This window comes from Silene latifolia, chromosome 1 (assembly GCF_048544455.1).
Source record: "Silene latifolia isolate original U9 population chromosome 1, ASM4854445v1, whole genome shotgun sequence".
NCBI lineage: Eukaryota > Viridiplantae > Streptophyta > Magnoliopsida > Caryophyllales > Caryophyllaceae > Silene > Silene latifolia.
The window spans coordinates 4190978-4214616 of record NC_133526.1 but is presented as its reverse complement, the minus strand read 5'-3'; the positions used below and the strand labels follow the sequence as shown (position 1 = coordinate 4214616).

The window sequence follows — 23639 nt, the reverse complement described above, 5'->3', positions numbered from 1 at the left end:
GGGCCAAAATGGGGAGCCATCCAACCTAGCATAGCCCGGGTCCCCTATCAGTCCGGCAGTACAAGCCCGTGCCAACTTTCCGTTGGCCCGGCCCGACCATGTCTCACGGACCAGATTTTAGCAGCCCGGTCAGCCCATGGCCCGGCCCGGCCCAGCTAGCAATACGGGCAGTGCTAGTGTTGGTTTTTTCAGCCCAACCCGGTTTCCAGCCCTTTTTTTTTTTAAAAAAAAGTACCCAGCCCGGTCCTATAGTGCTATGCCCGGGCCTGACCAAAACCAGCCCAGCCCGGTCTAATGGTAGTGCCGTGCCAGTGCTGCTCTACCCAGCCCAGCCCAGCCCAACCTGTCCTTGGCCCGTCCCAGCCCGCCCCAATGAGCAGCTCCATCCCACACCTATAATTGCCATTGTAATTTGTATCACAACATTTCCAAATTGCAACTGCAAACCTGCAAAACCTCATAATCCCTCCCTCCATTTTCCAATTGACGGCGACGATGGGCGGACGAGGACGCAGCCGCACGCAGCGCAAACACTTCAAACAAGGCCGCGAAAATGTCTGGAAATACTCCTCCAACTCCAACGCCGCCGATAACAACACTGCTGATAATAACAACACTAACAATCCTGAAAATAAAGTTAGATGGGACCCCTTCACTACTCACAACGCTGCTTTCGAGGACTATTACAAGGTACGGAGTATACACTTATTCCTCCGTCTCAATCATTTGTTTCTTTACTTCATCGTCTATTCTCTCCGTCTCAATTATTTATTTATTCCGAGTTTGCAGGAGCAAGGAATTGTCGCTCCTGAAGAATGGGATACTTTTATGGAGTTTTTACGCAAGCCTTTGCCTTCTGCTTTCCGTATCAATTCTAGGTTTATTCTTCTTCCCTTGCTTTGGTTTCTTTTTGTTGTTTAGGGTTTAATAGTTTCCGTCATTTGTTTACCTTTGTTCAAATTCACCTGATTTATATTTGATGTCTAAGGTAAGTATGCGAATGCGATACTGTATGTACTGTATATTAAGATTATAGAGGGGAGATGAATTCATAAGGGAGAATTGTATTATTGATTTATGATAGTTGCATCAGAATACATAAGAGGATATATATATATATATATATATATAAAATCACACTCTAAACCCTAGACGGTAGCCGCCATATCTCGTAACCTAACCCTATTTTAGCAAATCCTAATGATAGTCGGCTCTAATGGGCGTAATATCCTAATACTGTATGTTTCTTACATAGGCTGATTTATATTTGATGTCTAAGGTAAGTATGCGAATGCGATACTGTATGTTTCTTACATAAGCTTAGGGGTTGTTGTTTTATAGCCAATGTTATGTGGCGGTAAGCTGATAATGATGGTGATTTTTAGAGTGATGACCGGATAACTTTTAACCATTGGTTTCGATGAGGACATTTGAAAGGAAAACAAAGGATGGAACGATTTCTTTTGTGTAGTTAATTGGGTGGCAGGAAAATGGAGGGATTCATTTTTTTTTTCGTATGTGAAGTGAATTCAAACTTTTCCATATTTTCAATGGAGCCAAAGACTCATTACTCTTTGGTTATGGATTATAATGGAATAAATCAAAATGGCTCACTAAAGTGGCTGCTCTTCTTTCTTTTGTGAAGTAGCGGTCCTTCGATGCAGTTCTCGACACAATTTCCATCTTGGGTCATTCGGAAACAGCCTCTTTGTGTTGCTAACACAAGGGTAAGGCTGCGTACATCCAACCCCCCCTTACCCCGCAATTTATGGGAGCCATTGAGGCACTGGGGTAATGTTGTTGTTGTTGTTGTTGTTGTTGTTGTTGTGAAGTGAATTCAAAGTCCTTTCAACATAGGCGAAGATATGGAGGAAGCATGACATCGTTTCATTTTTCCTAACCCTCCCTCCTACAGTATCTGAAACAAAAACTTGTGTTTATTTGTCACTGGGCTTGGGGTGGTACAATTTGGGGATGCCACAGGCCCACAGGTAGGTAGGTTATCACCATGGCTATAGGTGATTTTGTGAATGGATTACACATTCTGGGATGAACCATATGGCTCATTTAGTCCTTGGTAATATATTGCGGTGATGGTAATGGGTTTGTTGGTAGCAAACCCTATTAACTCTTTATCTCTTATGCCTAGTTTATTAATACTAAGATCTATGGTTGCCACTGGTTGGCAGTAGGCTGTCACCATAGGGTTAGTGATTTTGACATTTCTGATGGAATTTGTAGAGATTAGGCTGCTTGACCAGCAACATGGTTTTATGAATTTACGCAGTTACTTCTCCCCTTTTAGAATCTCTACTAGTTTATCCGTTTGATTTTGGTACTGTCAGTCAATTTAATTTGATTTGAGCCTGACTACAACTATGACTACACACCTTTGTTAGTAAAAGACAGAGTCGAAAAACTGGGCTCATAATAAGTGTACTAGACATTTATGAGTATGAATATGTGATATCGTGTGCTTAAAATATAGGGGAGGAAGTTACACAGAAACAGTTTCAATCATTGTTTTGTTTAATTGCGACTCTTTGAGTGTCTTTTTTTTTCCCTGAATTGTGCATAAGTTTACAAAAAACCTTTCGTCAATTAGGACAATACAAATTAAGAGTTATGAGCTCTTTCCTATATTTATCAACCAGGGTGGCAACCTTTTCTTTTCAATCATTAATGAGAAAGGCCATTAAGCAGAGTGAAGCCATCTTATTATATAAATAAAGAATATGTCTGAAATATGACGCGTTCTAGACAATTATTCCCCCTTTCACATCTTATGTTATATCCTTCTTTTTACTGATTCTCTGTTCTATGCCTGGATTTTGCAGTAGCCAATTCTGCTCGGATATCCGCTCACAACTAGAAAATGACTTTGTCAAATCCCTTCAGACTGAGGTTGCTCAATAATGTTTTGTATTTGTTTCCAATTATCATGAGCATTACTCCAAACTGTTATTTCATGTAGTGTCTATGATACTTTAATTCCTGAACTTTGCTTGTTATTTTGTACCAGTTCTCCGGGGAAGATGAAGCTGCAGCCATTAGGCCACTCCCTTGGTACCCAGAAAATCTTGCATGGCATTCTAATTTTTCACGTAATCAGCTGAGGAAAAACCAAACACTCGAGAGGTGAGGCTGCCTTTTTTCTTTAAATCCATTAAAAACCTTCTAAAAATTGAGTCACATACAAAAGTGACAGAAATTGTTGGAGCGATACAATTGACTATGATATTATAGTTAAGCATTATTTGAATTGTATATTGTTAGGAGAACTGTGGTGGATTGAAGTTTTGAACCACTTAAGGGAATGTTCCGTGAAGTGTGAACAGAACAGGGTCTAAAAGCTATTAACTTACTGTATTGTCCTTTTTTTTGCTGATAGGGTACTTTAGTATTTATGCCATGCGGTGGTGTATTTTCAGGTTCCATGAGTTTTTGAAGCTAGCTAATGAAATAGGAAACATAACACGGCAAGAGGCTGTCAGCATGGTGGGTTATTTAGCATGTCAGATCACATGTGTTCTTTTTTGAAATATTTTGAAGTATTACACTGATTGGTAATTTTTATTAAACAGGTACCACCTCTATTTCTGGATGTACACCCAGATCATTATGTACTAGACAGTAAGCATGTCCTTCCTTACTACTATTATGACCCCAACTTATGTGGTTTTAAAGCGACATCACCTTTTATTTCTCTTTTGTAATTTTTTGCATCTTTATGTTGCTAACACAAGGGTAAGGCTGCGTACATCTAACCGCCCCTTGGCCCTTACCCCGCAATTTGCGGGAGCCATTGAGGCACTCAGTGGTGATATGGTGTAGCGAAATGTTTACTCGACATTTACGAGTATCAATCCATTAGTTTAGGGAATTGACAAACTTAACTAATGAAGGGTCAAAGCATAATTAATGGTGTAGCAGTAAACTCAATTCTCACATGTTTCTTCAACAACATGCTACACCATTTGATATGGTGAACCCCCTCCTGGTTGTGGTGGTTGTTCTAATTTATTGCCTCACGTGCCTTTGGTTATCTAAAACTCTTAACACAATCGGCTAATTGAAGTGAACCATTCCTATTGACGTCAGACATTTCACCTCTCCTATTTAACTTCTTATGTGCAGTGTGTGCAGCGCCGGGATCAAAAACATTTCAGCTACTTGAGATTATTCATCGCACAAATGAATCTGGCTCATTGCCAAATGGAATGGTACTTGGTTCTTTTATTTTCCGTTTCTTACCTTTTCTACTTGTGGACATTCTTAGCCTTTGTTGTAGGGTTGTACCATTATTTTGAAAGAGGTATTTTTTTTGAATATATTTTTGGTGAGTTCCTGGATTTTGTGGTGGCAATACTTTAATGATTTTAGTTAAAATTCCCTTGTGCACCAGGTCGTTGCAAATGATGTTGATATTCAAAGAAGTAACCTTCTTATCCATCAGACAAAGAGAATGTGCACTGCCAATTTAATAGTTACCAATCATGAAGCACAAAATTTCCCTGGCTGTCGTCTCAGCAAATTTCACCATGATTCTTCCACTGTTGAAGCTGAAAATGGCCTAAGCATCAACCAGCTTATGTTTGACCGTGTCTTATGCGATGTGCCGTGCAGCGGTGATGGTACTCTCCGAAAGGCCCCAGACATTTGGAGAAAATGGTATTTTTGGTTTCAATGTTCTTTTTTGAATGTTATTTCATAGTCAAACCAATAAATTTACATTTATTTTACCAAGAATTTGCATCTATGTAAAATTGCCACAACGGTTTGTCTTACTGGTTGATGTTGACATTTCGTTCATTTTCTTTCTTTGTTTGTCTATCTTACAGGAATGCAGGAATGGGCAATGGGCTACATTGTCTGCAGCTAAAGATTGCCATGCGAGGTAGCTTTTGTTGAGAATTTTAATTAAAATTGCATGTCATTAAGTAAGAAAGGAAACGAACGAGTACAACCGAATTTGATTTTTTTTTGATTGAGTTTTTCGTCAAACACTACCTTAAGATTTACCCTAGTTTGCCAAGAACTATGTAACATTTTATTTTTTGTCAAACACTACCTATTGCTTACATAAGTTTGTTAAACACTGCCAGAAGTAGATTTCCGTCAAAAAAGTCCCAAACTTTGTTTATTGACTTATGGAATTACTTGCCATTATAAATGACATTTAATTGCCCTCATTTTCTATCCATTATTATCAAATTTCTCCGAGTTTTACTATTAATACATTGTTTCCTTTTTTTTAACGCAATTTTCACCATAGCTATTTGCCTATTTATACCCTCAATTTCATTCTTTCTTTCTATATTTGTCCATCCTCACCCAGCACAAACCCTTCGTCACCTGTCATTACCAACTCCTCACAATAGCAATGTCAAGTCGCCCCTCCAAAGGCGGAAATGTGAACTGTGAAATAGCATTGTCCCTGAAATGGCATACCAACTAAGGAGATAATGTGAACTGTGAAGAACGAAAGAAGAGATTCTACTTCATTGATCAACTCACAGATGGCGATTGTGAATTAATATAGGAGTTAAATTAGCCTTTACTAAATAGAAATTAAGAGTTGTGAGGAAAGAAAGGGAAAGAGATAAGAGACCAAAAGAAGATCTCAATTGTCACGTGATTCCGTTAGTTAATAACAGAAATTTGACTATTTTTAACGAAATCTACTTGTGGTAGTGTTTAACAAACTTTGGTAAATAATAGGTGGTATTTAACAAAAAATAAAACTTTAGGTAGCTATTTGCAAACTGGGGTAAATTTTAGGTAATGTCTTAGAATTTATCACTAGTAAGACTCGTAGAATGTTTATAGCAAAACCATGGAAGGGTTTATTTTTTTTACTCCCTCCCTCTCTTACTGTATGGATTTTGAAACTAGTACCTCAGCATCATCATGAAGCTCTTAATAAATATTCAGGCTCCATAAAGATCCCTTTGAAGATCTGTTATTATATTTCATTTTTTGCCTAGCTCAATAGAGTTCACTTTGATGGAGTTGATAATTTGCATTGTATCTCACACACACACACAGTATACACTCGAATCCAGGAATAAACGATTCAACCTGAAAGGCTCCTGCCATAATATTAATGTCCTCAAGGATAAACAGTGAAAATATAATCTTTGGAGGAAAATGCTTAGGTTACTACAATATCACTCAACTGAGTCAAACTCTTAAAGGCTCTTGCTGTCCTGCATATGACCAGGTGGAGGGTGGGGGAAGATTTGTGCAACCTTTCTCCTTTGTTGAATACACCCGAACAGTATTTCTTGATGACTTGTAAGTCTGACAAGCCTCTGTCGGTTGGCTTCTACTCATATTCCAAAGACATATAACTGTGAACCGTTGGCTTTTTTGTCGCTAAATAAACCTTTGGCATTATTGGAAACTACCAAATGTTCCTATGCAAAAATGCCAGGATAATACTTTTTCTGATCAAGATCTGTAAATGTTACTGTCGTGGTTGACTTGTTTAGGCCTCCTAACAATTAAAAAGAATTCTTATTTACTTGGTGGTAAGTTTTTTGAGTTTGGTCTTAAGTAAAGGGGTTGAGTTCTCCTGCGACAGGTATCTCTCTGCTTAAAGTTGGGGGAAGAATGATTTACTCAACATGTTCCATGAATCCAGTGGAAAATGAAGCTGTAGTCGCTGAGGTAAATGCTCCTCCAAAAAAACTTCTTTTGGTACTTTCTTCTTTTTAGTGAATTAAAATGATGACCTTAAATCATTTTAGGACTAAGGTTTTGCTGTTAATGTTGTAATGAATTTATCGAAGCTAGGTTTAACTCCTTCAAAGATGAAGTGACCTCATTGTCTTCTTTCCCTCATATATCCATACAAGCTCTATCAACAAGCATAACATTAAGTGTAACTCTGAGTTTGGTGATAGGGACTTGGTCAATGTTGGCTGTGAGTTAGTATGATACATAATAATTGGTAAGAGTCATATAGACAATCAACTGATCAAGTGTAGGGTATTTGATGTGAGGCTTTGTCCACCTTTTTTTTCTTTGTGTGAGCGTGTAGTTGTTTATCTTTTTGGGGGCGAAGAATAGATTTGTTGCCTTTCTGCTACCTCGTTCTTTTCCCAATGGAAGAAGTTTGTGGATGAAATTGTCTAGTGATCTCTTGGCGATAATTCTGAACTCTGATGATGATATATTATAAACGGTTGTATATTTCCTATGTTACCTTTCCTTGTGAAGCTGATGCTTTTTACCTATCAGAAATCGTAAATGTAGCATTCAGCTCTTTAAGTTTCTCTCTATCAAAAATATAAAAGGGGGAGATTGTTTGTAGTTGGTGGTGCTAAATTCATATAAAGTGATCTTCTGTTGTTTGTCCTTTGTGTACAAATATGTCATATTTTTTTCTTCAGATCCTTCGAAGGTGTGGGGACTCTGTTGAACTTATTGACGTCTCTAGCGAGCTCCCTCAGCTTGTTCGTCGTCCTGGTCTTAAAAAATGGAAGGTAATCCTAAAAATCACGCTTCTCTGCTCCCATGATTACGTTAGTTGGATGATCAAGGCTATAAGGCATTGTTATCATGGATATGCAGGTCAGGGACAAAGGTCTTTGGCTATCTTCATATAAAACTGTGCCAAAATATCGAAGGCCTGGTATCCTTTGTAGCATGTTCCCTTCAGGGAGAAATGATGTTGATTCGTCTGAAGTTCTTGATGGTCCTGCGGTTGAAACATGTATTGGAGATGATGGGGAGATGGCTAATGATTCTGCTTTGGATCCAGCTAAAACAGATGCCGTTTCACCTTCTGAAGCTGATTCTCTGCCATCTTGTGATGTTGACGATGATGATGTTTCAAGTCTCCCTCTTGAGCGTTGCATGCGAATTGTGCCTCATGACCAGAACACTGGATCCTTTTTTATCGCAGTCTTTCACAAGCATTCTCCTTTTCCAGGTACATTTCCATGTCCATTTCCAATGGAGCCAAAGATCCACTTTTTTTTGGCTTTTGTGTATGATGAAAGAAAATATAATGGGCCAATAAAGTGTCCAATGTAGCTATTGGTCGGTGCTGTTCCCAATAAAATTTTATTGTGGGTCATCTTGAAACAACTTCTTTGTGTTTCCAACACAGGGTAATGTTGCGTACTTCTGACCCACCTGGCCACTTACGTTACCATAGGTGAACCTTTGATAGCTCCTCTGTGTTTCCAACATAGGCGGGAGTTTTTGATGGCTTGAGGCATTGAGTAATGTTGTTGCAACTATTTTAAACTTCTGCAGTATTTCAAGAGAACGATGCGGGTGCCATTGAGCCCATGGTTAATGACAATGAAGAACTTACTAAATTAGGTGTGGAAGATGCAAGTAAGGTGGATGATCTTTTAGAGACAAAATTATGCGAAACAGCCCCGGCAGATGATGCAGAAACAGATGCAACTTCCTTAGACAATGAAGCTCTGAAACTGGGTGATGATGGATCAGATGATCAAGGAGCTCCTGATAATAAGGAACCTAGCCCTGCAAAAGTTGGAATAAAGAGAAAGTTACAGGTCCAGGGCAAATGGAAAGGTGTCGACCCTGTGTTATTGTTTAAAGAGGAAACGGTTGTGAACAATATCAAACAATTCTATGGAATAGATGACTCTTTTCCATTGTATGGTCATCTTGTGTCGAGAAATAGTGATACTGAGAGGGTGAAGAGGATATACTATATATCTAAACCAGTGAAAGATGTTCTGGAGTTGAATCTTTTAGCAGGACAACAACTTAAGATTGCCTCTGTTGGCCTGAAGATGTTTGTAAGTTCTCTTTTGCTTACTGTTCAGCATTTTCAATATTTAAGCTTCTATAGTTGTTGCTGTAATTAGAAAGAGTATATCTTTCCTATATTTGTGAAGTATATATGAATCCCTGTACTGTAGTCGATTGGAACTTATAGAGGTATTAAGGTTGATGATAACAAAGCTGAACTTCTTGAGATACATATAGAAAAGCCAAATACCTAGTAGCTTGTCATTGTGTATTTTCAGCTGAAAGAATTCTCCCACACGAGCTTTTTCATGCTGCCTTTCTGTTTATGGAATTAAAGGTGGCAAAACAGTCATACGTCAAACGAGGATGGTGATTTTTTAAGGTTCATTCAGTAAAATCTAACAGATGACCCTGTTCTACTGTATGACCATTGTACCCAAGATCAAATGATCTTTTAGTGCTTTAGGGAGCATTTAAAGGCCTAAAAATAAGAAATTAGAAGATCTGGAATTCTGGATAAATACAATGTCCTGTTTTGGTGGCAGAAACCGGCTGTAGGCGAATTCTGTCAATCTCGTATCTAATCAATTTGTAACGTTGCAGGAACGGCAGACATCGAAAGATGGTAACTCCTCAGCATGTAGATATCGCATATCATCAGAAGGATTGCCAGTGTTGCTCCCCTACATAACCAAGCAAATATTAGTTGCATCGCTTGTTGATTTCAAGCATCTCTTGCAGTACAAATCTATCAAGTTCGGTGATTTTGTTGATGCTGAATTGGGGGAGAGGGCTACCAAACTAGAATTAGGAAGTTGCGTTGTGGTGCTTAAACAAGGTTAGTTGCTTCAATTAGGGCTACCAGTTACCATTATCAATTTTATTTGTCTTGTGATTTGTTTGTCTTGTTGAACCCGAGGATTGATATCAGCATCCATCTTTTCTTAATACTCGAGGGCGAACATTAGCCTACAGATATTCATCATAACTAAATGGAGGATCCTATCTTCTATAATCACTAATTTTTCTTGATCACTTGCTGTAGCTCACCAGGAAGTGTCAAGTCCTCCGAAAATGGATTCATCAACAATAGCAATTGGGTGTTGGAAGGGAAGGTCCAACATCAATGTTATGGTCACAGCACTAGATTGCCAAGATCTGCTTGAAAGACTCGACACACGCATGGGAACCCCAAATGACCGTCAAACTGAATCACACAATGTGGAAGCAAATGGAGTTGCTGCCACAAACGACATTGAGATGAAAGACGAAGGTACTACCCAGACCGACATGAATGAATAAAAAGAAGCTATGGTAGGAGCATAGAGTTGGCTTTGAGCAATTGAGGAATTCATAAATTTTGTTGCGTAACTTGTACCATGCTGTAGATGTAGCAAACTAATTTATGCATGATACTGCATTTTTATTTGGTAAAAGAATCTTCCTTTTCGTGTGCATTTTGATGACGACCTTCTGAATCCCTTTGAATTAAACCTATCTGACTGCAGTACTATCGGTAGCTATAAGTGAAATTAGGGTAAAAAATTCTACTCTCTTGAAATTTATGATGTTGGAGACGAATGTTTAACTAGGTTTTTAAAAACAGCAAGTCATAACTCTTGAAGGGTCAAGACTTACTCAAAAACTACCAATAATCTACCCTAGTCTTGACAAAGTCTTAAGTTGAATCTTAGAAATCCAAGACTCAACTTAAGACTTTGGGTGAGTCTCGACCCCACCTTAAAGAGAAATTAACCAATGAGTGAATCTCATGTGTCATTTCGTTTTTCAGCTAGTCTTGCTTGTGACGGGCTAATCCCGTCACAAGCTTGTGACCTCTCACAAAAAGAGAGAGGGGACAAGGTGGGGCATCCCCATGTGCTTCCCACTCACCTTTTTATGGGTTTTTTGTGAGAAGAAACGGTATCCGTCACAAGTTTGTGACGGATACCGCCGTCACAAATGAGAATTTGCCTTCTTTTTTTTGTGAAAAAAAGGAGTAAAGTGAAAAAGTAGAGTCTGAGGTGAGTATGATGGATAATGTATAAAGTCTGAGGTGAGTCTGAACAATAAAGAAAGAAATAATAAAAGTTAGTGGAAAGATGATGTGTCAAAGTCTTAAGACTTGGGAGAGTCTTACTGATAATCTCACCCTAAGTGTAGATGACAAATTAGTGCTCAATACTAATCGGGTAAACTGTAGATGACTTGTTTTAGACCCGTTTTACGCTTACAAAGTTGATCGTTAAAACGGGTTGGGCCAGTGATTCTGAGGTTTGGGTTGAAAAGAACGGGTTGGTTTTGGGCTAGGGTTTAAAAGAGTGGGTTATTTTGGGGCGGATTTCGGTGTGTTTTTCGGATTGGGTCATCTTTTGACATGTCTACTTATAACCGACTATAATAAGAATTTGTATTTCAGTCAATAAAATGGATGTGCAAGTAGAACATGGATCATAAACTCATTCAGCATATTCTCATTTAAGACGTGCATATCCATCCTAAGCTTAACACCAGTTAAGTATACTCATGTGGGAGGAATAAGGCAAGCGGAATACATCGGGAATCACAAAATATTTATGCTAGTAGTTTGAAAGCCCGTACTTCGTACGGGTTAACATAATTGTGAAACCACCAAAATCAAAAGTATAATACAAATAAATTTCACTATTGTTGGAGGTATTAATACAAACTCTTATAAGAGCTATCTAAGACAATACTTAAGACCCGAGGTAATAATGTCCTCTGTTAATTCTGAAAATTTATGACAATGCTTTATCTGACCGAGGAACTGTCTGTATGATTTCAAGAAAATGTTTTCTGGGGCCCTGAAATCCCGAAAACCGTATATTATACACTTAAATTTGAGCCGTTTGGGAGGTCGTACTGGGTCATATTTCTTTTCCTACCACTTGTTCTACCACGTGCCTAGGGTCGCTTCATGAGTTACTGTATTCGATTTTTAACCCTAAATAAAAAGTATTTATCTAATTTTAAGGAAAACCCGATTTTTGTCCAAGACTCGTTTATCGCGTACCGGCACCCTCAAATATCCTCCGTTGTTTCTGAAAATTTGTGTGGCTGTTTTATCTGACTCGAGGAACCGTCTATATGATTTACAGATATTTTTGTTCCGGGACCCTGCAATTCCGAAAATCGTGTATTACACACTTAGATTTGAGCTGTTTGGGAGGTCGTATCGAGTCATATTTCTTTTCCTACCACTTTTTCAACTACGCGACTGAGGTCGCTTCATGAGTTACCGTATTCGATTTTCAGCCCTAAATAAGAAGTATTCAACTATTTTTAAGGAATACCCGATTTTCATCCGAGACTCGTTTATGGCGTACCGGCACCCTCAAATGTCCTCTGTTGCTTCTCAAATTTTGTGTGGTTGCTTATCTGGCTCGAGTAACCGTCTGTATGATTTATAAACATTTTTGTTCCGGGGCCCAAAAATCCTGAAACATTTTTGTTCCGGGGCCCAAAAATCCTGAAACCGTGTATTATACACTTAGTAAATTTGAGCCGTTTGGAAGGTCGTACCGGGTCGTGTTTCTTTTCCTCATAGTTTTTCTACCACGGGTCAAGGGTCGCTTCATGAGTTACCGTATTCGATTTTCAGCCCTAAATAAAAAGTATTCATCTATTTTTAATGAATATCCGATTTTCGTCCTATACTTGTTTATCGCGAACCAGCACCCTCAAATGTCCTCTGTTGCTTCTTAAAATTTGTGTAGCTGCTTTATCTGACCCGATAAACTGTCTGTATGATTTACAGACATTTTTGTTCCGGGATCCTGAAATCCTAAAAACCGTGTATTATACAATTAAATTTGAGCCGTTTGGGAGGTCGTACTGGGTCATGTTTCTTTTCCTACTACTTTTTCTACCTCGTGACTGGGTCGCTTCATGAGTTACCGTGTTCGATTTTCAGCCCTAAATAATAATAAGGTGCCCGATTTTCGTCCGAGACTCGTTTATCGCGTACCGGCACCCTTAAATGTCCTCTGTTGCTTCTCAAAATTTGTGTGACTGCTTTATTTGACTCGAGAAACCGTCTGTATGATTTACAAACATTTTTGTTCCGGGATTCTAAAATCCCGAAAACCGTGTATTACACTTAATTTGAGCCGTTTGGGAGGTCGTACTAGGTCATGTTTCTTTTCCACCTAGTTTTTCTACCAAGTGTCAGAGGTCGCTTCATGAGTTACCGGATTTGATTTTCAGCCCTAAATAAAAAGTATTCATCTATTTTTAATACCCGATTTCAGCTCAGCTGCTTTCCAAAATTTGTGTGGCTGTTTTATCTGACCTGAGAAACCGTGTGTATGATTTACAGACATTTTTGTTCCGGGATCCTGAAATCCCGAAAATCGTGTATTATACACTTAAGTTTGAGCCGTTTGAGAGATCGTACTGGGTCATGTTTCTTTTCCGCTCAATTTTTCTTAGAAGTGGCAAACGGGTCAATCAGATCAGTTTCGGTTCGGGTTCTTTCGAATCGGGTTATTTCAATGGCCCTTTATTTTCGATTTCAGTTCGTTCAATTTAAGTACGATTTAGTTTTCACTTTTAATCAGTTGTTGATATTTCGGGTCGGTGAAGGTTCGAGTCGGGTTAATATCGGACAATTAAGATTCAATTCGGGTCAATATCAGAGCAGTTGAGGTTCGAGTCAGGTTGCATTCGGATTAGATGTCAAGGGATTAGGTCTTCATTGAAAACATCGGATATAATACAAATAAATTTATTAAATAAGTAATATATAATGTTTTTTTTTATAACTAAGATATAATATTAAGTGAAAGACGCCAAAGGGGTGACGCTAATGTACAAAAAGTCACCTTAGGTACATTCGGGTTATTTCGGGTTTCAATGTTGGGTTTCAGTCATCAATAAATTATCAATATACGGTTGAAATCGGTTCACGTATATTTCGGTTTAGATTGAAACAATTCAGGTTGAACCAATTCAGGTTCATTCGATCTTGGGTGTATTTCGGATATTACAAATTCGGTTCAATTCAGATATCGATTATTTGGGTTCGATTTACTTTTGCCAGGTCTAGGAAAATTGGTTAATTTTATTTATTACCTTTTCCATTCATATTTGGGTTCGATTTACTTTTGTCAGGTCTAGGAAAATTGGTTAATTTTATTTATTACCTTTTCCATTCATATCCAAATGTACCATTTCTCTCTCATTTTTTTGACATTATTCATAGCGATATATAAGAAAAAATATAGTTATCCGAAATCTTATTTAATTCGTCTTTATAATGTAAAACTAAATATATTTACGTTGCAATTTATGCATTGACACGTGTGTATATAGAATGGTATATTTGACACGTGTGTGTATATATATACGGAGTATTTGCTTTAAATTCAATTTTCAATAAATTCACCTATTTAGGGGGTGTTTGGTTCACCCAATATAGGTATAAGGTATGGGTTTGGAATGAACCAAACCCATACCATGTGTTTGTTTGAAGGAAATGAAGGTTTTATACCCATACCTCAAACCCATGAGGTATGGTTTCTCATACCCATAGAGAGGGGTGGGTATGAGATTGATACCTATGGTATCAAATTAGAAATATTAAAAAGTGATAAAAAAATTGTAAAAAAAAACTTTTTATATTTTTATTTAATTAAATTTTATCTACATGATTTAATAGTATAAAAATTATTATTAAAAAAATTGTATTTTGAAGATTTTTTTAGGTTTGATTGATTTCTAACCCCATACCCCCAAAATTGAACCAAACACAATGTATGAGGTATCAAGTTCCAACCCGATACCACCCAGGTATGATTCCCGATTCCAAACCCATACCCACGCGTGAACCAAACACCCCCTTATATGTCTTGTTACAGGTTGGACATGTATTTACCCGTAAATATGCGGGTTATCCTCGGATGCGGTCATTTTCGGGTTAGGGTTGACAAGAGCGGGTTTTCAATTTATTTTCAGACAGGATTCGGTCGATTTTTTTTAGATTGGGTCATCTTTTGACCAAAATTTGTACTATTTCTTAAATGAGTTGGCTCTTCTACTAGTAAATTTCAGTAGAATGTTAACCTGCAGATGCCTGAAATTCATGCAAACATTGTCACGTTTTCCCTTTTATAGAAAATCATTTTGATTGTGGAATCTTCATCGGATGATCACACTGCTTTCTAATTACTTCAGCAGTCCCTCAGTAAGACCCATATACAGGCATACACAGGAGGGTAATACAGTAATTTCACTCTATGATACTCTTCCCTAGAGTAACACGTTGCCTACCTACATTCTGCTTTTATTTACAGACTACAATACCACTGTAACAACACTACTGATACATACTCAATCCGACTAGTCCATAGTTTACGTTTACTTTGTCGATAATTTACGTTTACTGTATTTTGTATCTTGAACTCTTACCAGCTTCCTTCCTGTAAAACATCACCTGAGGTATGTTACACAAATCTTGGTCATTTGCTTGCGTTTTGTGTTTGTATAAAAGGCGTTAACTGCTGAATTATACTCCTTCCATCCCAGTCGATAATTCACCTTTGTAACAAATAAATAATTGTGACAGAGCGAGTATAATATTTACGTCTTCTTGACAAATTTGCTATGCGATTGCTGCTTTTTTACATTTATTTCGACGTTTTGCTAGGAAATGGCACCCGAGTTCTTCGCTGTTTTTCTCCCAGAGTTTTGCTCTCATCAATTGGTAATGTTTTCCAACTCATTCCGTCCCAATTTGTTCACCTTTGATTTAAATACTCTTTAAAAGAATATAAAAGGTAAACAAATGACGAGTATTTGTAATAGAATAGAATATGTAAATATTCGTTTTAGGATATATTTATTTACTTCGTATTACGCCCCCTCACTCGAATGGCCATTGGGCTCGAAGAGTGGTTAGTGCACCCCATACCATGTGCTGAAAGTTCACTTCGTGAGTTATTGGAGGCTGCCAGGATTTAAACTCGTGACCTTTGAATATATCTAATTGATTGATTCCTTTTAAGTAGAAGATAACTTCAGGGTTCAAGGCACATTTGGAAAAAGAAGTAACAGGTGAAGCGATCATCGAAAGGTCGGATACCAACATGGTTTGGAAGGTGGATTTAGTCAAGGAAGGTGAAGATTTCTTATTCAAGAACGGGTGGAATGAGTTTGTGACCGAGAATGGTGTCACAATCGGCGACTTCATGGTTTTTCAATACCATGGAAATTCCTGGTTTACTGTTGATATCTTTGGTACTGATGGATTGGAAAAACTCACCCCAGGAAAGCGGGCCCTGGTTAATGATGATGATGATGATGACGAGGACTATGATGTCGTAGATGAGACAGCTAAGGCAGTGGGCGGTATGAAGATATGATAAAGAAGATTATTACAGCTGGAGACGTTTGCGTTTTGAGGCTCGTGATTTACCCGGTACCACTCTCTCAGTCTCCTTCCTCCGCACCAGAGGCGACTAATATTTAGCACTAACATCAACTGTGTGCTTGCAACTTTGCGTCTTATTATGCATCACAATTTAAGATCTTTCTACCAGCAGTTTCCTTGTCTAATTTAAATCAATGAATGCAAAATTTCGCTTTCTGATTTTCAGCTGAAAAGCCAGCAGAGTACATACATGTTATCTAACAAAATAAGCCTTAATTATACGCTTGACACTTGACCATTTCGCGTGTTTCCTGGTATAAACAACTTCTAAATACTTGAAACAAAAACGTAAAAACTGGTCGCAACACAGGAAAACCTACAGAATTAATATGGTCATCAGCATCATCTTGGAGCATACCAAGTCTTCTTCTTCTTCTGCATTAATCAACAACAGTTATTGTGTAAGACAGCCGTATAGTGCGACCGACAAAAAATTGCCACTTTATGATATAACGCGACCATTTTATTTTAAAAATGACCACTTTCAAAAAACTGATCATTTTATTAATAATAAAACTAAAATGATTATTTTTTAGATGGTCGTGCCATAGGATGGTATCATAGTATAATTTCCGATTAATCAATTATACAATCCTGATGCATTAGAATAGGTTTATGATTATAGCATTTCATTGAAAATTGGAAATAAAATTAAACGGCGGCAACATTTCTGGAGTTTCATAATGCATAATTTGATCATATAATATGAAATCAATGCTTGATTGCTATTAGGCAATCAGTATTATATAAAGTTCCATTCTTTTTGGAAGAACAACAATTTCAAAATCCACCAAGTGTCGGAACCAGAATTTGTAATTGAAATGACCACAAACTTTAAACAAAAATTTAAATTTTATGGGTGACCGTCCTACTAACCCCTAAGTTCCCCTAGTTCCGTCACAAAATCCAGTTATTATGGTCGGATAACATGAATCATTAAATGAAAATGCGTAACATAACCAAAAAGAAAAGGAAAGGGAAAATACCGGATTAGTAGCCATGTGTAGTTGACCGTACAATGTTTTATTGTAAAACCGTTTTTGAATTTTTATAGGGAAGATGAAGGGGCATGCATAACCTTAGCAAACGAACAACGTACTCACTACACCATAGTACATTAGTACTCCCTCCTATTCACTCTTTTCTTCCCTATTTCCTTAAACGGATTATTCAGGTTTTCTTCTCCTTCTTATTTTGGAAACTTTTTACTCTTATTTTATTCATTCATTTCTCCTATCACCAAACCCCACCTAACTTTTACTCTTATTTTATTCATCCCTCTCTCATATCACCATACCCCACATAACTCACAATTACTTATTTAATTCCCAATTATTCATTTCTCTCTCCAATCCACAAACTCCACCATCTTTATTTATTCATTCTTTAACTCCCTCTTTAATTCTTGTGCCCCAAAACAAAGGGAAGAAAACACTGAATTGGAGGGAGTATTTAGTACCACCCACGCCCCCACTAGTTGCAAGTTTGCAACAACACAAACAGTGGCGGAGTCATAATTTGAACTTAAGAGGTGGAAAATAATAAGGGGACAAAGGACTAATAATATAATGCACACTCAATTTTTTTTTTTGAAAAATTTAACTAAAAATCTCGAAAATTTCATTCACCAGGGAGTGAGAGCTAGAGTTGGCATTGGGCGTCTTGGCAAGACGCGCGTCTTGGCCCATCGTGCCTTCCCAAAAAAATGGCCGGCCAGCACGGATATTGGGCTGGCCGTGTCGTGCCGTGCTTGGCCCACTCATCCAAATCCCCGCCGCAGCCCGCTCCTGGCACGCCCAATTTCGTGCTCGGGCCGTGCCTGGCCCATGGGCTAATCGTGCCTAACACGTGGGCCGGCCCAATAACCTTAGTATTTTTTTTTCTAAATACACATTTATTTATATAAATAATGAATATTAACGATTTAAATATATATTTTATTAAATATTAATGTACTTGATGTCTTGATTAGTTGATTACTTGTATTTTTAATGTACTAGATTTAATTAAATAATTAAAAAACGATATTAAATAATGGAATTTAATTAAATAATTAAGAAACGGGCCAAATCTCGGGCCGTGCCGTGTCAGGCCCGCCGTGCCTGGTTCGTGCCGTACCCTCCGTGCTTGGGCCGTGTCGTGCCTAGGCACGGGAATTTCCAAAAAATGCAGTCGCGGCCCGCCTCAAACCCGTTCGTGCCGTGCCCGTGCCATCAGTATTATTCATCCGTGCCGTGTCGTGCCCGTGCCGGACTCGTGCCGTGCCCGTGCCGCTCGCCTTAGCCCGGCCCGGATTGCCATCTCTAGTGAGAGCAGCCTCCCTAACTCCACCACTGACCACAAAATCTGCTATCAATAATTAACTTACTATGTACGTGTCCGTCATCAATTGCTATAATTAAGTGACCCAAAAGAAAGAACTATTGACTGAGGCCCAAATGGCCAATTCTTTTGAGTTACAAATGAAATAAATCAGACTTTTAGAGAAATCTTTCCATTAAATTGTCTTCAATAATCCGAAGAAGATTATTCCGTAAAACCTAAGAACATAACTCGTATATTTTTTCCCTTTTCTAGCCAGCAAATCCAATAAAAAGTTTCGAATATGAACACTATCAAATCTTCTCAATTTTTTTTTTTTAAATATCTCGTATATTTTTTCCCTTTTCTAGCCAGAAAATCCAATAAAATTTCGTGTATGAACACTATCATTCATTCATTCTAATTCACGATTTTTCCAATCCGTCTCAATTTATTTTTTTCTTTTTCAAAAAACACAAAATCTTATTGAAGACGGCATGTATCCGTCACTTTGGAGTGACGGATGTCATTTCCTCTCACAAATGACCTAAATAGAGGAGAGATGTAAGCACATGGGGTGCCCCACCTTGTCTCCTCTATCCGTTTTGTGACTTGCTCCGATCCGTCTTCAGCAAGGCTAACTGTTCAAAAAAAAATATGTTAGGTAAGGAATAAACGAGTATACGTGTCAAAATTGGCAATACCAGTTTATACTTTATTCACGTATATATCCAGGTATTTCATACCTCCAGGTATCCAACAGCTGCTTCATATCTCCACATATCACAATTTCACATTCTTCTCCCTCTTCTCTCCTCTCTTTCTCCAGGGCATAAAAATTTGGAAGAGACGGTTTTTCACTTTTCCGTACTTATTTTATTATAAGACCGTCTTTCAGGAGACTCAATGAAGCTTTTCCGTTATTATTACCGCACTCTCTGATTCGCTTGGTGCAGGTCGGGAACCGCCGTCCTCCTCCACCGCCGCCGGAGAATATTCTCTCTCATCGCCGTCGCCGGCGGTGTTATCTCCCCGAATAATTATTAATCGGTGTGGTGGTGGTTGGTGAGATACTACTGTTCCCGCTTTGCATCAACTGAATTCGAGTCTGCGGTGATTTGTTCTATTTTAATTAAAGGTAAATAAATGATTGAGACGGAAAAAGTTATCGAAAATTTTAACTAAAAATTTTAATTTTTTCATTGATTCAGGGTGACTCTGCTAGCTTCCCTAGCTCCACTACTGGTTCGAATCGATGTTTATTTCTTTTAATTTGTTGATGGTAATATAATTATGTGAATTTAGTTTTTAACGGTAAGATTTGAATGATTTAGGTGTATTTTTGTTTGATTGATTGATTGATTTGCTTAGGATTTATTCATTATGAAGATCTTGCAATTGAATATTTAAGTTTGAAGATTGATGCTTTTAATTTAATTATTATTGTGGAATCAGTTTAATTCAATTGATCTTGTTTCTTGATGTTAGCCATTTTGTGGAAATTATATCTTTGTGATTTAAATGACGGAGACACCCAAATTAGGAAAACGTAAATAATAAATGATCGGAACAGAGAGAATATTTGAGATGCTTTGATGCTTGATTCGATGTTGAAGTCAATATATGCTTGATTTATAATTGAGGGTATTATTATGAATTTATGATATATGCTTTATTTGGATTATTCTATGTTATGCCAGTCAAATTCCTTGTTAAAGCTTAGTCAACTTTTTCGAAATATTCTATTGATAGATTTATATATAGAAGTGGTCTATATTCTACTACTATTATTTTCCTGATTTGTGGACTTTGAGGCTAACTAATACAGTAAGATTCTTGTTTTGATGTAAGGGAGCCCATATTGGGCAATTAATGTTGTTTGGTTTCGATACTTTCGAATCCAAGTTACTGTAGTAGTGTAGTACCAGCCATCTATATCTGTCTGCAATAATTTATGATATTCGTTTGATTATGCTCTTTTGTATCAGTAATTATCCTGTAATATTGTTCTACGACGTTACAATACCTTGATAGATGAGGTGTAGAAACATCGACAATGGTCTTATATGATAACTCGTGTCTTCATAAAAGTTTTTTCAGTAAGATTTTATTACTATTTACCGTAAATTTGGCCATACAGCCATTATGCCAGCCCCCTTAGACGTGTTGGATTCTCTTTGACAGTCTTGAATGCATTTCCATTTTTATTTCGAGTTTTTTCTCTTCAAGCTACTTTTTTTATAAACATTAATAATGGTAGTGCTTGTTTTAGTTAATGGTGAAAAGTGTTTCATTTTTGTTTCGAGTTTTTTCTCTTCAAGCTACTTCCTTTATAAACATTAATAATGATAGTGCTTGTTTTAGTTAATGGTGAAAAGTGTGGGCAAAGGGAATGTCAGTTTTAACCTACTAAGGACTTTGAAAATAATTACTGGGTCTCTAGACTATGTTGAGTAAAACTTGGTGCAAGATATAAGATAGTTTATGACGTAATTAGTGTGATATTGGACTATTCTGTTGGAGGTAATTTGGTAAGGTGTATGCTGCGCACCATATAAAAGTTGACAAATGCAATACTGCACTATTGTGTTGGAGGGGATTTGATAAGGCGTATGGTGCACTCCGCACCATCTTAATTTGTCAAATGCAATATCGCACAATTGTGTTGGAGGGGATTTGACAACGTGTAATGTGTGCACCATATGAAGTTGCCGAAAATTATATCAACAATTGGATGAATTTTTTGAGCTGAGGCTCTTCTCCCATCTGATCTGGAGGGGAAAATGGCCACTGTATCGTCTTTGACGTTGATGTAGTAGTATCAATTGTATGCTGTATCTGAAATGTATCACATATAGGTTTGTTGCTTTCTGGTTTCCATTATGCTCGATATTTGATTCCAGTTTGATTCCTTCTTGGAATACAGCTCTTCCAGAGCATTGCAGTCAAAGACTCGATATGCAAACTACTAACTAGAGTATCCTAATGTAGCTGTTGGGTGAAATACCCTACTTTTGTTGAAGAGGGATTTGTTCGAGTGTTTCTTTTAGTGGTTTACCTTCACGTAGAGTCGTAGTTGTCGTGAAAATCCTCTAAAAGTTGGGTTTGATCATTTTGAAGTTGTATGCAGACATGTTCACATGTAGAATCAAAGTATAGTTTCTTGTTTATTGCTGCTTTTTTCCATATGATTCTCTTTTTGCAATCCAATTTTTTTGGAAATGTTGCTCCCGTGGATCACAAAACTTCAAGAGGACTTCGTTCCCTACAAGCTTACGTAGTTCTCCACATTTATTTCAAAATTTAATTCGAGAGAGATTTCAGAGAATTTGGACATACAAACTACAGGCACCATGGCAGGCCTTTTCGATGTAAGCTTCGTTTGGTAAACTTTTGATATATTTCCAATTTTTTTCTAAGATCTTCGTTTGAAAGATATTTCTGGAAATATTGCTGATGTGAACTTTGTAGCGTCCGTATGGAAACTGTGGACAAAGGAAATCGAAGCTTTATGTTTCTACGACAAGGGCCCTGAGATCTGTTGGAGTACATGATACGCTAACATGCTGTCGAGGACTCGATGCAAGGATAGTGTCCGACAACTGTGGTATGATTCTCTTTTTTTAATGGTTAAAACGGTTTCGTCGAAGGAATTGGTAAAACTTATTCAAAATTTTGGTTGAATTTCATGAAAATGTTCTGTTCTCTTCTGGCAGAGACATACATTTTATACGTCTTTGATTTTATCGTAGTTGCACTCTGAACCCAGGCACAACTTCCAGTTTGATTTTTTCTTTGGAAGTAAATATTTAGGGAACATATCATGTGGTTTCCCACTTTCCCTTACTCGACAATTTTTGAGAGCCTCTGAGACACTAGGGTAATGGTGTTGTAAATCATGTGGTAATTGGTTTCTATTACAAAAACCTGAAAAGTAAATATGGAGTTGTATTAGGATATTGGGCCTATACTAGGCCCGGCTATCATCAGGGTTGGCCATTTTAGGGTTAGGGTTTCATTAAGTTGGGAGGTACTCACCATATCGATGTAAAACAACAACTATCAATAATATAATCTCCTTTATTATCGTCTCCCTTCAATAATCTTCACAAGTTGCGAGTTCTAAAAGAATACCAACTAGGGTATCCAAGTTGATTGGGGTTCAGACTCTGGTGTAAATGATTGGCAAACATGTTGCAGATTTGATGTGTGCTTTAGGAGAGCTATGTGACAGTCTAGTTCAGTGTGTCACTCTTTTTTTTTTTCAATTACTGTCATCAGAAATAAGGATTTGAAATTTGGTATTGGATTTGCACTTTTTGTCCTGTTGAGTCGGTTTATCTTGTTTTTGATTCACTATTTTGTAGTGGTGTAAACTGGGATATCCATCATCGGCAACAATGAGTCATCCCCTTGCCACAGTGCTCCCACTACTTTGATATGCCTGAAATGCTGAAATCAAGCTTAGTCGGGACATGCTTGTTGTAATATACTGCTGGAACCTTTGCTTACTGTGGATATGAATTATGAATTATGATTGCGTTTCAATCATGTTTTTCAGGTTTAAACAGGAGTCGGAAGGGCAGTTTCGATGCAGAGTTAGTTCCAACTCAAGTCACGTGTTTTAGTATTTTGATCGAATAATTGAATTGATATAATGATGTGACTTCCATGTTTGGAGGGTTTACTGTGATAGCACACTCGGCCACACGGCCTAATTAATTGAGCGTTGGTGGTTTCATTCGAGTAATAATTCGGGCCAATTGGGCAAAGCTTTCGACTCAGGTACAAATGGTCAGTGGTGTTTAAGGCCAATTAGTGATAATATTTGAGATTTAAAATTGGCACCCAACGTACAATCGCACATGGTGACCCCGCCTCAACCATCTTTGTTCACCGCATACCATCTCCATCGTCTTCACCTTACCCCTACAAAAATTCCTTCAGTAATTTGTGATACTCGTATTCTTCTGTAATCATGTAGTGTCCGAGTCCGGAATGCTTGTTGAATTGTTGGTCAACATTTTTTCAAATATTATTTATTACATTATCTATACCCAATTATGGTCTTAATATTCAAATCTTACCTACATTGGAATTTGATATTGTCACCTAATGCAATATGAACAACTGATTTTTCAAAAATGTT

At 37.6% G+C, this 23639-nt stretch overlaps 3 protein-coding genes and 1 long non-coding RNA gene across 4 annotated transcripts in view; all 4 read left to right on the top strand.

The window, feature by feature from the left end:
* LOC141594372 (rop guanine nucleotide exchange factor 14-like) overlaps positions 1-23639 on the top strand; it is a 206763-nt gene that overhangs the window by 151552 nt on the left and 31572 nt on the right. The gene's annotated exons all lie outside the window — the stretch shown is intronic.
* Positions 396-10196, top strand: LOC141594202 (uncharacterized). Its single transcript, XM_074414360.1, has 15 exons — positions 396-690; positions 790-878; positions 2838-2904; positions 3023-3138; positions 3432-3498; positions 3585-3633; positions 4138-4223; positions 4406-4671; positions 4842-4897; positions 6587-6672; positions 7398-7490; positions 7579-7939; positions 8269-8786; positions 9343-9577; positions 9785-10196. Exons 1-15 carry the CDS (start codon positions 496-498, stop codon positions 10039-10041), a joined length of 2541 nt encoding a protein of 846 aa, XP_074270461.1. The 5' UTR covers positions 396-495; the 3' UTR covers positions 10042-10196.
* On the top strand, positions 15072-16348 carry LOC141645425 (putative B3 domain-containing protein At5g66980). Its single transcript, XM_074453986.1, has 3 exons — positions 15072-15198; positions 15407-15463; positions 15768-16348. Exons 2-3 carry the CDS (start codon positions 15410-15412, stop codon positions 16119-16121), a joined length of 408 nt encoding a protein of 135 aa, XP_074310087.1. The 5' UTR covers positions 15072-15198; positions 15407-15409; the 3' UTR covers positions 16122-16348.
* Positions 19333-23231, top strand: LOC141594194 (uncharacterized). The gene is made up of 3 exons (XR_012522052.1): positions 19333-21861; positions 21962-22097; positions 23052-23231. It is a non-coding gene; the product is annotated as an uncharacterized LOC141594194 (long non-coding RNA).

Coding starts and splice junctions, on each gene's coding strand:
- LOC141645425 (XM_074453986.1), top strand. CDS start 15,410: ATGGCACCCGAGTTCTTCGCTGTTTTTCTCCCAGAGTTTTGCTCTCAT. Junction 15,464..15,767: donor AGTTTTGCTCTCATCAATTG/GTAATGTTTTCC, acceptor CCTTTTAAGTAG/AAGATAACTTCAGGGTTCAA.
- LOC141594202 (XM_074414360.1), top strand. CDS start 496: ATGGGCGGACGAGGACGCAGCCGCACGCAGCGCAAACACTTCAAACAA. Junction 691..789: donor CTTTCGAGGACTATTACAAG/GTACGGAGTATA, acceptor CCGAGTTTGCAG/GAGCAAGGAATTGTCGCTCC. Junction 3,634..4,137: donor AGATCATTATGTACTAGACA/GTAAGCATGTCC, acceptor TCTTATGTGCAG/TGTGTGCAGCGCCGGGATCA.